Source organism: Equus caballus, chromosome 4 (genome assembly GCF_041296265.1).
Source record: "Equus caballus isolate H_3958 breed thoroughbred chromosome 4, TB-T2T, whole genome shotgun sequence".
NCBI classification, from domain to species: domain Eukaryota; kingdom Metazoa; phylum Chordata; class Mammalia; order Perissodactyla; family Equidae; genus Equus; species Equus caballus.
In genome coordinates, this window is record NC_091687.1 from 70,107,343 (window position 1) to 70,121,722 (window position 14,380).

General features: G+C 34.0%; 1 protein-coding gene across 24 annotated transcripts in view; it reads left to right on the forward strand.

Moving 5' to 3' along the window:
* The window catches only part of ANLN (anillin, actin binding protein), a 132,559-nt gene that overhangs the window by 96,250 nt on the left and 21,929 nt on the right, over positions 1-14,380 (forward strand). For 5 of the 24 annotated variants that reach the window (XM_070264830.1, XM_070264834.1, XM_023639514.2 and 2 more), the window contains 13 exons: positions 2,888-2,998; positions 3,732-3,970; positions 5,213-5,358; positions 5,644-5,791; positions 6,427-6,562; positions 7,382-7,564; positions 9,114-9,240; positions 9,880-9,928; positions 10,020-10,076; positions 10,698-10,736; positions 11,004-11,025; positions 11,950-12,062; positions 13,258-13,311. In XM_070264830.1, coding sequence (XP_070120931.1) covers positions 2,888-2,998; positions 3,732-3,970; positions 5,213-5,358; positions 5,644-5,791; positions 6,427-6,562; positions 7,382-7,564; positions 9,114-9,240; positions 9,880-9,928; positions 10,020-10,076; positions 10,698-10,736; positions 11,004-11,025; positions 11,950-12,062; positions 13,258-13,311 — 1,424 coding nt within the window. The remainder of the gene's footprint in view (positions 1-2,887; positions 2,999-3,731; positions 3,971-5,212; positions 5,359-5,643; positions 5,792-6,426; positions 6,563-7,381; positions 7,565-9,113; positions 9,241-9,879; positions 9,929-10,019; positions 10,077-10,697; positions 10,737-11,003; positions 11,026-11,949; positions 12,063-13,257; positions 13,312-14,380) is intronic. The other 19 variants (XM_023639513.2, XM_070264837.1, XM_001916926.5 and 16 more) reach the window with 6 other exon arrangements.

The window sequence follows — 14,380 nt, forward strand, 5'->3', positions numbered from 1 at the left end:
AATTTGTAAAGCCTGCATGCTCTCTAGTTCAGCTTCTCTACAAGTGATTCCATGAGTTGAATTCTTAGAACTAGTGAACAAAGATGTATGGACAAGGAGATTAATTGTAGCCCCATTTGTAATAGTAATAAGATTTAAATGACCTAAATGCCCACCAGCAGAAGACTGTTAAAATAAATTGTGCTAAAACCATGTAATTGTGTATTATATAGCTACTTACAAGAATAAGGTAGCTTTCTCTGTAATGACATTTAATATATCATAGAGAGTTAAAAATTTTTTTTTTATTTTTTAAGATTATGGTAAAAAACACATTACTATAATTTACCACCTTAACAATTTTTAAATGCACAGTTCAGTAGCGGTAAGTATATTCATATTGTTGTGGAACAGATCTCCAGAACTTTTTCATCTTGCAAAACTGAAACTCTATACCCATTAAGCAACAACTTCCCATATCCCCATCTCCTCAGGCCCTGGTAACCACCATTCTCCTTTCTGTTTCTATGAATTTGACTAGTTTAGATAACTCATACAAATGCAATCATGCAGTATTTGTCTTTTTGTGATTAGCTTATTTAATTTAGCATAACGTTCTCAAGGTCCATCCATGTTATAGCATGTGACAGGATTTCTTTCCTTTTTTAAAACTGAATGATATTCCATTGTGTGTATATACCACATTTTGTTTACCCATTATCTGTCAATTGACATGTGGGCTGCTTCAACTTCTTGGCTATTGTGAATAGTGCTGCTATGAACATGGGTGTGCAAATATCTCTTTGAGACTCTGCTTTCAATTCTTTTGGATATATATCTAGAAGTGGGATTGCTGGATCATATAGTAGTTCCATTTTTAATATTTTGAGGAGTCATCATACTGTTTTCCATAGCAGTTGCACCATTTTACAGTCTTATCAACAGTGCACAAAGGTTCCAATTTCTCCATATCCTTGCCAACACTTGTTATTTGCTGTTTTTCTGATAGTAGCCATCCTAAAGGGTGTGAGATAATAGACCATTGTGATTTTGATTTTCATTTCTGCTATGATTAGTGATGTTGAGCATCTTTTTGTATGTTGTTGGCCGTTTGTATGTCATCTTTGAAGAAATGTCTATTCAAATCCTTTGTGCATTTTTTAATCAGGTTATTTGATTTTTTGTTGTTGAATTGTAGGAATTCTTTATATATTCTGAATATTAACTCTTTATCAGATATAGGTTTTGCAGATATTTTCTCCCATTCCATAGGTTGCCTTTCCACTCTATTGACTGTCCTTTGATGCACAGAAGTTTTTAAATTTGATGTAGGCCCATTTGTCTACTTTTGCTTCTGTTGCCTGTGCTTCTGGTGTCATACCCAAGCAATCATTGGGAAATCCAAGGTCATGAAACCTTTCCTCTGCTTTCTTCTAGGGGTTTTATATTTGTGAGTCTTACATTTAGGTCTTTAATCCATTTTGAGTTAATTTTTGTATAAGATGTCAGATAAGGGTCCAGCTTTATTCTTTCGCATGTGAATATCCAGTTTTTTTTAACACCATTTGTTGAAGAGACTGTCCTTTTCCCATTGAATCATCTTGGCAGCCTTGTCAAAAATGATTTGACCATGTATGTGAGATTTTCTTTCTGGGCTCTCTACTCTATTCTATTGGCTTATATGTCTGTCTGTATGCAAGTATCATACTGTTTTGATTACTATAGCTTTGTAATATATTTTGAAATCAGGAAATATCAGTCTTATAACTTTGTTCTTTTTCAAAATTATTTTGGAAATCCAGGGTCCCTTGAAGTTCCATATGAAGTTTAGGATAGACTTTACTATTTCTCCAAAAAATACTGTTGAGATTTTGATAGGAATTGCATTGAATCTGTAGATTGTTTTGAGTAGTATTGATATCTTAATAATAAGTCTTCCAATGCATGAACATGGGATGTCATTCCATCTATTTGTGTCTTCTTTAATGTCATTCAGCAATGTTTTGTAGTGTTCAGTGTACAATTCTGTCACCTCCTTGTTTAGATTTATTCCTAAGTATTTTATTCTTTTTGATGCTATTGTAAATGGAATTGTTTTCTTAATTTCCTTTTCAGATTGTTCATTGTTAGTGTATAGAAATGCAACTGGTTTTTGTGTGTTGATTTTATGTCCTGCATCTTTGATGAATTTATCAGTTCTAACAGTTTTTTTGTGAAATCTTTAGAGTTTTCTATATATAAGATCATGTCATTTGTGAACAGAGATAATGTTATTTCTTCTTTCCAAATTTGGATATGTTTTATTTCTTTTTCTTGCCTATTCCTCTGACTAGGACTTCCAAAGCTATGTTGAATAGAAGTGGTGAGAGTGGGCATCCTTGCCTTGTTCCTGATCTTAGAGAAAAAGCTTTCAGTCTTTTGCATTGAGTATAGTGTTAGCTGTGGGCTTTTCATATATGGCCTTTATTATGTTGAGGTAGTTTCCTTCTATTGCTGATTTAAGTGTTTTTGTCGACACTTTTTTTTAAGTGAAAAACAAATTGCAGAACAGCATGTATAGTATGATCACCTTCTAATAAAACAAAATCATATACACATATGTATACGGGGGTGGAGGGACTGGAAGAACCAACAATAACCTGGTAATACTGGTGTCCCCTTTCTCTTAGTGGGGAGGAAGGGACAGATGGGAAAGTTAAGAGAGGACAGGTGTTTTGGGAGATTCTCTACTTTATACATTTCTGGATTTGAAATGCGTAGCTTCATAATCAGAAAAAAAGATACATAAGATTCCTTAATTGAAAAATTCTAGGTTCTTATATACATGTAAATGTAAATATATATAATAAAAATATATATATATAAATATAAATATATATAAATATGACTTTTCTTAAATTTTCTTTAGGTTTCACTGAATGTGAAATGACGAAGTCTAGCCCTTTGAAAATAACATTGTTTCTAGAAGAGAAAAAGTCCTTAAAAGTAACATCAGACCCCAAGGTTGAGCAGCAGATTGGTTAGTTTTTTATTCTTTATTTCTTATTAACTCTAGACACACTATAGGAAATAATATATTGGTAGAAGCACATATTCAAATATGCAGTGTTCTGTATTTCAAAATGTCTTGTGGTTTTATAATACTCTTATTTTTAAAGGACGAAATACTCCAGCTTCCACAAAGATATAGTACTGTTAACAGTTATCCTTAGGTCACAGACCCCTGTGAAAATCTGATTAAGGCTATCACTCCACTTTCACAGGGAAAGGAAATGTGCTGCCCTTCCACTCTCTGCATATACTATTTGAGGAATTAGTGGCCCTTGAAGCTTATTTGTGAACCCTGCCCTAAATGATGTTAATATTTAACATCATTATTATTGACTGCCTTGTGAAAAGGCAGCTCCCAACAACAGAAAAAGAGTTATTTGAAAGAACGTTTTTTGTAAGTCTGAAGCTTTGGGCTATTAGCCTGCAGTTTGAGTTCTTAATATTCTTTCTTAAACCCAAAGCATTGAATCAGCTTTTGATAGTTCCAACCTTCATTGCTTAGAAAGTGTTACTGGAACTTTGAAAATTATTTTGATTTCATGTATTAGTAATATATGATTATGTTTTTGTTTAGGAGATGCTTTTTCTTGAGCTTTTTTTCCAATTTACTTAGTAAGCATATGAATGTTAGATCTTCTCTGCTATCCCTTTAATTCTTAAAGGTCTGAATCACAGTATTCACCTGTTGAAATATTTTTCAGAAGTGGTACGTGAAATTGAGATGAATGTGGATGATGATGATGATATCAATAGTTCAAAAGTAATTAATGACATCTTCAGTGATGTCCTAGAGGAAGGTGAACTAGAAGTGGAAAAGAGACAAGAGGAGATGGATCAAGCAGAAGCAGAAAGCAGTGAAGAACAGGAGGATGCACTGAATATCTCCTCAATGTCTTTACTTGCTCCGTTAGCACAGACAGTTGGTGTGGTAAGTCCAGAGGTAAGAAAAGACTAAATGTAAACAGACCCAGGACATAAAGGAACTAAATAGTATTGGGATCTCCTTTTGTTTTAGTTGGTACATGGGGATTTGGCACTCTGTAGCCAGAGAGATTTTGCAAACCTGATGTTAATTCTCTTAAAAGAGAGCTTAAAACTCGTTAGTGGTTTCCTGTTGACCTTAGATAAAATCCAACCTCTCACATGGCTTAAAAGGCCAGACATTTGGGCTCAAATCCCAGCTCTGCCATTTACTGATGTTTATTGATTAGGTTATTTAACTTCTTTGCCACAGTTCCCTCATCTGTTAAATGAGATTAAAAATAGTACCTATATTGGGCCGACCTTGTGACGCAGCAGTTAAGTTTGCACGTTCCACTTCTCGGCGGCCCGGGGTTCTCAGGTTCAGATCCTGGGTGCGGACATGGCACCGCTTGGCAAAAGCCATGCTGTGGTAGGCGTCCCACATATAAAGAGGAAGAAGATGGGCATGGATGTTAGCTCAGGGCCAGTCTTCCTCAGCAAAAGGAGGAGGATTGGCATTAGTTAGCTCAGGGCTAATCTTCCTCAAAAAAAAGTACCTATACCATGGGGTTGATGTGCATATTAAATCATATTAGTATACTAGTATTTAGCACCAGACAGATAACTAATATTTATTGAGAGCTAACTACTGTTATTAGCTATCACCCTAAATTCAATAACTGTGGCTTTGTTTGGAAATTGATTTGATAAGAAATTTTTTTTTTTTTTTAAAGATTGGCATCTGAGCTAACAACTGTTGCCAATTTCTTTTTTTTTCTGCTTTATCTCCCCCAATGCCCCTAGTACATAATTGTGTGTGTGTATATATATATTTTCTTTTTAGCTGTGGGTCCGTCTAGGTGTGGTATGTGGGACACCACCTCAGCATGGCCTGATGAGCTGTGCCATGTCCGCGCCCAGGATCCAAACCAGTGAAACCCTGGACCACCGAAGCGGAGCACACGAACTTAACCATTCGGCCTTGAGACGGCCTCAGAAATATTTTTAGAAAGTGCTGCATGTGTAGATTTCAGCTGTCTTTGAACTTTTATTTGTTCATTTACTTTCTATGAAATTATTTTAGATTCCTTTGTTTTTGTGATGAATCAGTTGATTTATTGGATGTTTATTTCCTAGTAATAGAGAAGAATTCATCAGAATTATCATTTAGGATCAGTCATCCATGCAATCTACTAATATCTGACATGCTTCCCTGCAGAGTTTAGCTTCCTCACCTAGACTGGAATTGAAAGATGCCAGCATAAGTGATGAAAGCCCAAAGCCAGGAAAATTCCAAAGAACCCGTGTCCCTCGAGCTGAGTCTGGAGATAGCATTGGTTCTGAAGATCGTGATCTTCCGTATAGGTAAGGACATTTTTAGAAGGCATTCACTCACAAAGCCTCATGGTTTAGATTGACCTAACAAGTTGTGTTATTTATAATTATATTGTTGTTAATAATTAATCTGTGTAAAACTTTGGAATAACTTTTGTCAGCCTCTCTTTCACCCAATGGCATTTTCCATTCTGGTGAAGTGTTCAATTCCCGATACGTTTCAATATCAATATCAAATTCTGCTGATGTGTTCAATAGAGGAGAGTGCTTAGTGTGTTGCTGGATTTCTAATAGAGTATAACTTATTTCCTGAAGCATTGATGCATATAGATCTCAAAGATTCAAAGAAACAGAGCGTCCTTCAATAAAGCAGGTGATTGTTCGGAAGGAAGATGTTTCTTCAAAATTGGATGAAAAGAAGAATGCCTTTTCTTGTCAAGTTAATATCAAACAGAAAATGCAGGTATGAACTTATGTGGAAAGGATTCTGGATTTAAAACGTTTCGTGCATGAGACTGAGCTCCTTGAGGACAAGGGCCCAGCCTTATTCACCTCTGCACCGAGTGACTAGAACGCTGTCTGACTCGCTTGGGCTCAGTAAATTGCTCTTGAATTCAGTTTAACTTGAGAAAGTTCATCTTAATTGGAAAAGTTGGAAGCTTGTTTGATGTTGCTGAAATATTTATTTTTAAACGTTTGTCGTAAGTATCCTTAAAGTTTAACTATAAATTAGATGATGGTGAAATGTGAAATTTATTTTACTCTTAGAGGTTCTTTTACACTAAGGAGAGCATTTAAAAAAATGCAACATACATGTAATTGAAATAAAATGAATCAGATAATTTCTAAATCCCTACTTTGTTGGACATAGCCCCAATTATGTATGAATTGAAAGTCTTTTCCTATGGAATAATGTTTATAGTTTAATTATTATATCATGTTAAACATTTTTTGTGCATAGTCTAGAAACTTGAACAGTGAAACTGTAACATTTTGATTTTACTCCCTGGAAATTTTGGAAATTATCCACTTGGATTAGTTAAGCAAAGATGGTGATTAGAAATGTGACTGTTTTTCTCCTTTCGTTGGTTTCACTAGGAACTCAATAATGAAATAAATTTGCAGCAGACAGTGATCTATCAAGCTAGCCAGGCTCTTAACTGTTGTGTTGATGAAGAGCATGGAAAAGGGTCACTAGAAGAAGCTGAAGCGGAAAGACTTCTTCTAATTGCAAGTATGTGTGATGTACCTGAAACAATTCCAACACAATTTCAAACCAGGAAAACCTCTTTTTGTCTAGTATATTTAGAAACCTTTAATTTTAGAGAAAGGGCTTTTTCTTGTAATCTGTTTCAGTTGGTCTATTTTTTGTTTCTTTTTTTTTTTTTTAGTGTTTTTTTCTCCAAGTATGTTTTATTTATTTATTTTTACAGATTTTATTTTTTTCCTTTTTCTCCCCAAAGCCCCCCGGTACATAGTTGTGTATTTTTAGTTGTGGCTCCTTCTAGTTGTGGCATGTGGGATGCCACCTCAGCATGGCTTGTTGAGCAGTGCCATGTCTGTGCGCCCAGGATCCAAACTGGCGAAACCCTGGGCCACCGAAGCGGAGCGCAGGAACTCAACCATTCGGCCACGGGGCCGGCCCCTATTTTTTGTTTCTTATACTTACAAGATTTGTGAAAATGCTACATGTAAAATAAGACATATTTTACCTGAGAAAGTGAAAGATAGGAAATGCATTTGAAGAAATGTAGTTGTGAAGAGTATGCCAAGAATGGATATATGGATATATTTATATATATACAAACGTACACTCTATCTCTGTACCTATTTATTTATGTATAGCTAAAAAAGTCTGTGAGTTTTATTGTGTGTGTATGTGTGGTGATGAATGACAAACTGCCTATCACCTGTCTGTATAAAGAAAGAGTTACTCATTTCATCTTTGTTCTCATGTACAATTGCCACATCAGTGCATTTTGTTGAATTGGTCTCATTTAGAAAGAGTTTCAATTTTAGTATTTGAAATAATAACTTGCATATTTTCACATAGCTGAGAAGAGAACACTTTTGATTGATGAGTTGAATAAATTGAAGAGCGAAGGGCCTCAGAGGAAGAATAAGGCTGGTCCTATATCCCAAAGTGAATTTGTCCCATCCAAAGGATCTGTTACTTTGTCAGAAATCCGCTTGCCTCTAAAAGCAGATTTTGTCTGCGGTACGGTTCAGAAACCAGGTATGGTCATTTTTATTTGTATCACTTCTAGATCATAAATGGGAACAAGTAGAGCGTGGATAAAGATGCAGAGTTTGTACCTTGGGTCTTTAGTTCCTTTTATGAGGATATGTGTATAAAAATAACCAGGGGAAAATGTCATATATGGGCTACTGATCCACACAGTAACAAACATGGCTCTAACTGAAAGTAAGGCTCGTTAAACACAACTTTGAACGTAGCATATTTTCCTAAGATTAGTTATCCTGATAGTGCAGATCATTCGACTTTCATTAATTAATTTTATTGTGGAAAGTATTGGGACATCTAAAATAACTTATTTTGCTTTATTTTATTTAAAATTCACCCCATTATAGGGGCCAGCCTGGTGGAGTAGCAGTTAAGTGTGCACGTTCCGCTTCGGCAGCCTGGGGTTTGCCAGTTCGAATCCCGGGTGCGGACATGGCATCGCTTGGCATGCCATGCTGTGGCAGGCGTCCCACATATAAAGTAGAGGAAGATGGGCACAGATGTTAGCTCAGGGCCAGTCTTCCTCAGCAAAAAGAGGAGGATTGGCAGCAGTTAGCTTAGGGCTAATCTTCCTCAAAAAAACAAATAAATAAATAAAATTCACCCCATTATAAAAATTTGTTCTGTAAATCCTGAATTACTGGTTGTGGGAGTGAAGAACACCACAGTGTGGATACTTCTATTGAAATTTTATTCCCTTTACCTCTCTACATTGAATAAGTAAACTTTTCTAAACTATATATTCTACTAAAAATCGTGTATAGGCAAAGTAGATAAAGGAGAATATGGCACCAGGGTCTGAAACCAGGGCAAGGTAATTATAGCAAACTTAATAAAATTACGTTTTATTAAAGTTTGGATTTTTTTAAGCTTCCTTTAATTTTTTTGTGTGAAACATTCTCTTTGAGGGAAAGGAGGGCTAGACATGAGTGAGGAATGAATTTGAGGTACAGGGAAAGTAAAGAATGAGGATCTTTAAAAGTTTAAGCATTGTTGTAGGAATGAGGTGACGTAAGTCCTAATTGTTTCTGTGTTCCGAATTTGGTAGGGTCTGGGCAGAAATCTTTTGGCTATTTAGTATGCACTTTGAGGTATATGGTTATTTAATGACAAATAGTGAAGAAATACTTCATGTTTTTATTCCAATTTACTTCTGAGCGACTTTCACAAAAATATAATATTTTAATTTCAGTTTTGAAATAACAAGCCATAATTTACCCTTTTGAAGTATATACTATTAGCTAAAGAATTAGGGGTTAATAGGTAAAATTTGCAGTCAGCAGAAATTGAGGGATGTGGAGTGAAGTTATTTCAATTTACATAGTAGGAATAGACCTTAATGGTGCTTGTTCCAGGATTATGACTGTCTGCTTGTGTCTTGCTTATCTTTTTGTGTCTGGAAAGTTCACTTTAGAAATTTTTAAATAAGATTTATATAAATCAATTGCAGTATTACCTTATTCCTTTGGTCTTCCAGAATGCTGATTATCTAAATCTGATTTTGCTCATGCTTATTATGTAATGTGATTACTTCTTGCAGATGCAGCAAATTACTATTTCTTAATTATACTAAAAGCAGGAGCTGAAAATATAGTAGCCACACCATTAGCAAGTACTTCAAATTCTCTTAATGGGGATGCCCTGACATTCACTACTACATTTACTCTGTAAGTAAATTAGGTTTTTGGTGGTTCAAACACATTTTTCTTTTAATAGAGTTAATACAGTCTAAGCATACAGGTGGCATTTATGATCTTTGAAATGGAGTATGTTCATTCTTTTTATACGGGCAAATAACTCAGTTTTTAATTTATTGGTTTAACTCTTTTATGTTTCCGATCTTTTCTTTTATTGAGGAACACATTTCTCCCATGTGACTACAGGTATTTAATGTTGTGAAGTGTTAAAAAATATATATATATATATATGAAATCTGGACCATAATTTTTTTATATGCTTTAAATCTCACAATATACTTATATTCAGTCTCAATAAAAGACATTTATATTCAGTTTCACAGATTTATTTTGAAACTAGAGTCAAAATCCAGTTTGAAGAAAAATTACTTTTATTATTGAAGATCCTGAGTTGTAAAATACTAAAGAAAATATTTGACTTTTATTATAGGAAAAAATTAACTTCTTCCCAATTTTTGTATTCTTTAATGGTTTATAACCACATATTGAGTTTAGTTAAAAACACAGAGAATTTCTTTATTCTCAGGGTCTTGTAACAGTATTTGTGGTATCATTTTTAATGGCATAACCTGATATTATTTTCATAGTTTTAATGCTTTATTTTTCCAGACAAGATGTGTCCAATGACTTTGAAATAAATATTGAAGTTTACAGCTTGGTAAGCAGTTAAAGCTTTATAAACTAGCTAATAGTATATTTTTCTTAAAAATCAGATTTTAAGCTAATTATGCTTTGGTTTTTGTGTGTAGGTGCAAAAGAAAGAACCCGCAGGCCCTGATAAGAAGAAAAAGGCATACAAGTCCAAGGTGAGAATGAAAGAAACCCAGTGAAAATGTTATAATCTCAAATAATAGATATCACAGCAGTTTTAATTTATGTACAATTTTTGATGATTATCAAGTTTTTGGATCATTTTTATTCCCCAAATTTCTAGCTACTGTATTTAACAGGTATGAATACTGAAAGTAATCTTAGAGTAATTGTGATCCTAAGTATAAGATACTGATACTCTCAGGCTCAATAGTTCTCTCTATATTTGCTTGACAGCTAACTTTTATTACCGCTTTAAACTTTTCTCAAATCTTTCCTCTGAACTCTCATCTCACTAATGCCTCTAAACCAGTACTTTGGAATGATGTGGCTGCTGTGCAGGCAGGCGTAAGGAATAGAACCTCTAGCATGTCTTCCGTCCTTCCTTGTCTTTGCCCTTTTGGTGTTTTTCTATGTCATCATTTAAAAGAATTTTATTTAGCTTTAGCAAAAAAGGAATGTCAGTATGGGTAAAGCCTTAATAAAGGACTCAAGTATAATATATTCATAATTAAGAATTATATTCTATGTGGGAGTATCTCAAGGTTGGTTAGTTTTAGTTTTAAGCTCTGGATCATAATGTTTGATAGGAATTATATTGTTATCTTTTCTTCTAGGCTATTACTCCAAAGCGACTTCTCACATCTATAACCACGGTAAGTAGAAATTTTAAAAAACTGAGCTTCCTTGAGAAATCTTCGTTTTACACATATAATTGTAAATTGGTTAACCATTTATAAACTCTCAGCACTTTGGAAATCTTTAAAATATACCAGTGTGGGGGGATCTCTGATATTTACACAGGAAAAAGTAATGTTTTCTGAAATGTAGTCCTTACAGTGTTAAAGAGTTTTGTATTTAATATTTAAATCTTTATATCAAATAAAATAACTTATGTTTCTTCTTCACACCCTTTTTTTTAGAAAAGCAGTGTTTATTCTTCAGGTGAGTGGATCTTGAACTATTTGAAACACTAGAGTAAGGAAGAGAACTAATTAATTGCATACTTACACATATGACCATCTTGATTCATGAGTGTCTACCTGAGTCTCCTTTGAATAGTATTTTCTATATGTCCCTTAGTAACATATAAGATTACTGGCCAGAGTAGCATGCTGTCTGGTTGCATCTTTGTCAGATACCACCACAGGCTACCAGGCGTCACAGTCTCCAGCTCTGGCAGGCAGTACACGTGTGATACCTCGCCCCTGACAACTGCAGCAGGCAGCATTACTCTTCCCCCAGCTTCTCTTGCTCTGTAGGTTTGTTTTGTGCTATCCACACTGCGGAGTTTACTTGTTTTAACTTTACTGATCATGACTTGTGTTGTATCATGTCAGAAAAGGATCTTTCTAGTTCACTGGGAACTGAGGTACCAGTAAGCCAGGAACGCCCTTTTCTAGAATGGCTTTAGGCCTAAATTTTCCAAAGTGGATTAGGATTGAGCTGGTTTCACTCACTTCCTTTGGGCTTTTGGTCTCTTCTTGGCACAAGAGAGTAACTAAGAAACACTGTGCAAATATAGTCTCTGCTGCTAATTATGTCATCCTAGACTGTAGCAATGAAGTCTTTTCATATGTCTTATAGGAAAATTGCTTTTTATGTATGTATTTTTAGGTTCTGTGTCTTTAAAAACGTCATCGCAAATGTTAGAGTGCCTGTGCCTCGCTTAAGTTAAATATAAAATACTTAACAGTTTTCTTTCATTAGGAAATCTGTTGATTTATTTTCCCCCATATTTAGAGATGGAGGAAAATGAAGCCGTTTTCTCTGTGGCAATTTAATTTCATTCTATTGGAGTGGGTGAGGAATTGTTATTTACACTTATGAGAGTCACTCTGGACTAAACTTCATTTCCTTTTTCTTTAGTTATGGCGAGTCCAGGCGGTCTCAGTGCTGTGCGTACCAGCAACTTTGCCCTGGTTGGATCTTACACGCTGTCATTGTCTTCAATAGGAAACACTAAATTCGCTCTGGACAAGGTAATCCAAATTTATTTATTTATAGAGAAATTTGGTCAATGGAAATTCCCCAGTACTTTCAAGTATTTGAAATCTTTGACTGAAAATGTATGTTCTTAGAGTTGTACATTTAGCTAGGCATGAGTGTACCTACATGATAAATTTTTTGGTGTTGGAAGTATTTTCCCCTTCTATCTTAGTAGTTAAATCTTCAAAGTAATATATACTGGTTCATTCTAAATATCAGTTCTGACTCAAGAAGTATTACTTCTTGCATGTAGATGTTAAGCTTACAGTTTTAAACGTAGTCTCTTGTCCATTTGAACTGATATTTTGAAATGAATAATATTTTATAGATTTAATTTTGACAACATAGGATAAGATGGGTTAATTTCTTAGAAAAGTCCTCATGAATATAAGGGATTTCCTTCCCTTTCTTTTCCTCCCCAAATTTAAAGCTTCAAAATTCATATTTGCATAATATGACTATTGAGTACTTTTCCACCATAATGTGATACGATTAAACATTTAACAGCTAACAGAACCATTTTAAGGAGTGAGAGAACTAGAGGCAAAATTTAGTCCTTGGGTTGACTCCTGCTGTATACAGAGGTATTTAAAAATATTATGAGATTTCTATAATCAGAATATAGAGGTGATGGAATAAAAATTAAGAGGTCTGGTTTCTAGTGTTTGCCCTATTACTAATTTCCTCTTCAACATTGAGCACAGTCACTTCATTTCTCTGGAGTCTTGCTTTCTGAGTATAGAATACAGTCATGTGCTGCATAATGAAGTTTCCATCAATGACGGACCACATATGGAATGGTGGTCCCATAAAATCAGTACTGTGTAGCCTAGGTGTGTAGTAGGCTCTACTACCTAGGTTTCTGTAAGTACACTCTGTGATGTTCACACAACGATGAAATCCCCTCACGACGCATTTCTCAGAACATATCCCTGTCTTTAAGAGACACATGACCGTATTAGGTTACATGAAAACAATCTAACTTTAAAATTCTATGAACCATCTTTCTTTTAGGTAGACAAAAAATAAACTATATTTGAAATTTTGATTATTGTTAATGCATAAATGTATTTTAACATGTTAATTTAAAAAAATTCATGTAACTTTTTATTTAGTAATTCAGCTAGTTTAACAAGTTGAGTGATCCTGGGTCTTTTTTCTTTTTGTCTTTTATTTTGTTTGTTTTAGATAAATTATGATGTAAAAGAGCGAGAGCTACTGGGCTATATGTTCCAGGAAAAGGTGGCCGTATTTTCTTTGCTTAAAACTAATGAGCTTAAAAATCAATCCTTAATTTTTGGCCCATTTGTATTTGTTTCACTAACCACTCTCATATTTTCTTGTTTATTTTGAATAATTAAGGATGTTATGTAAATTATTCTTTCTTTAGACTCTTGCAGATGCGAATCTTTTTCTTTACTCTCGTGATTCTTTAAAGCTTTCTTTGAAAGGTCTCTATTTTTTTCATGCATGTTTGGTATTTGGGCTTTTTCCCTATATTCTTTTTTCCATGTTATAATTCTTTAAGATTCACTTCAACATTGATTTTCTGGGTACTAAAATGCCAAATTAATAGCTATGTCTAAAATTAAAATTTGTTCAATATTGTTGACCTCCCGTATAGTGAAAGAGCTGTTGGTGATGTTTTAAGTAAAAATAGAAAACTTTTATGGTCTCAATTGGCTAATAGGTATGTTGCTATGTAGATGCTGCTTTGTGTATTAATTTTTGAACTAAAATGCATTTAACCCTAAAATTATACTAAATATCATATTTTAGAAGATTTTTAAAAAGATTTTTAATATCCTTGTGAAAATCACTTCCAAGCGTTTTATGGGTATATAAAAATGCTTATTTACAAAATGCTGGATAGTATTTTTTATTTTATTTTAAATTCTTAAAACAAAATTTTCAAATTAGATAAACGTAAGTACTGGGGTTCTGTGAACTGTATTCCTTACTCAGCGTTGTCACATAGCCAATTTCTACAAATGGAAGAATTTTATTAATCTCTAAAATGAAAGAGATTTCAATGACATATCTTAAATATAGACTGTTTGCTCTTTTGAAAATTTTTTTGGCTGCCATTTTAGTTTAAAATGTCGCATAAATTAAAAATAAATTACAATATTTCCATTCTCTTAACGATTCCTTTGAAATTATGACTTAAATAGCCAACCACATGATTGAGTGCAGAATTAAATCACTAAATTTAATTGATTGTGTCTAATTCTTCAAATTCTCTTTCTGAGTCAAATACAATACAATTTAGATGTAAAATTTGTCCCAAATGTACTTTTGTGAGTGGCAA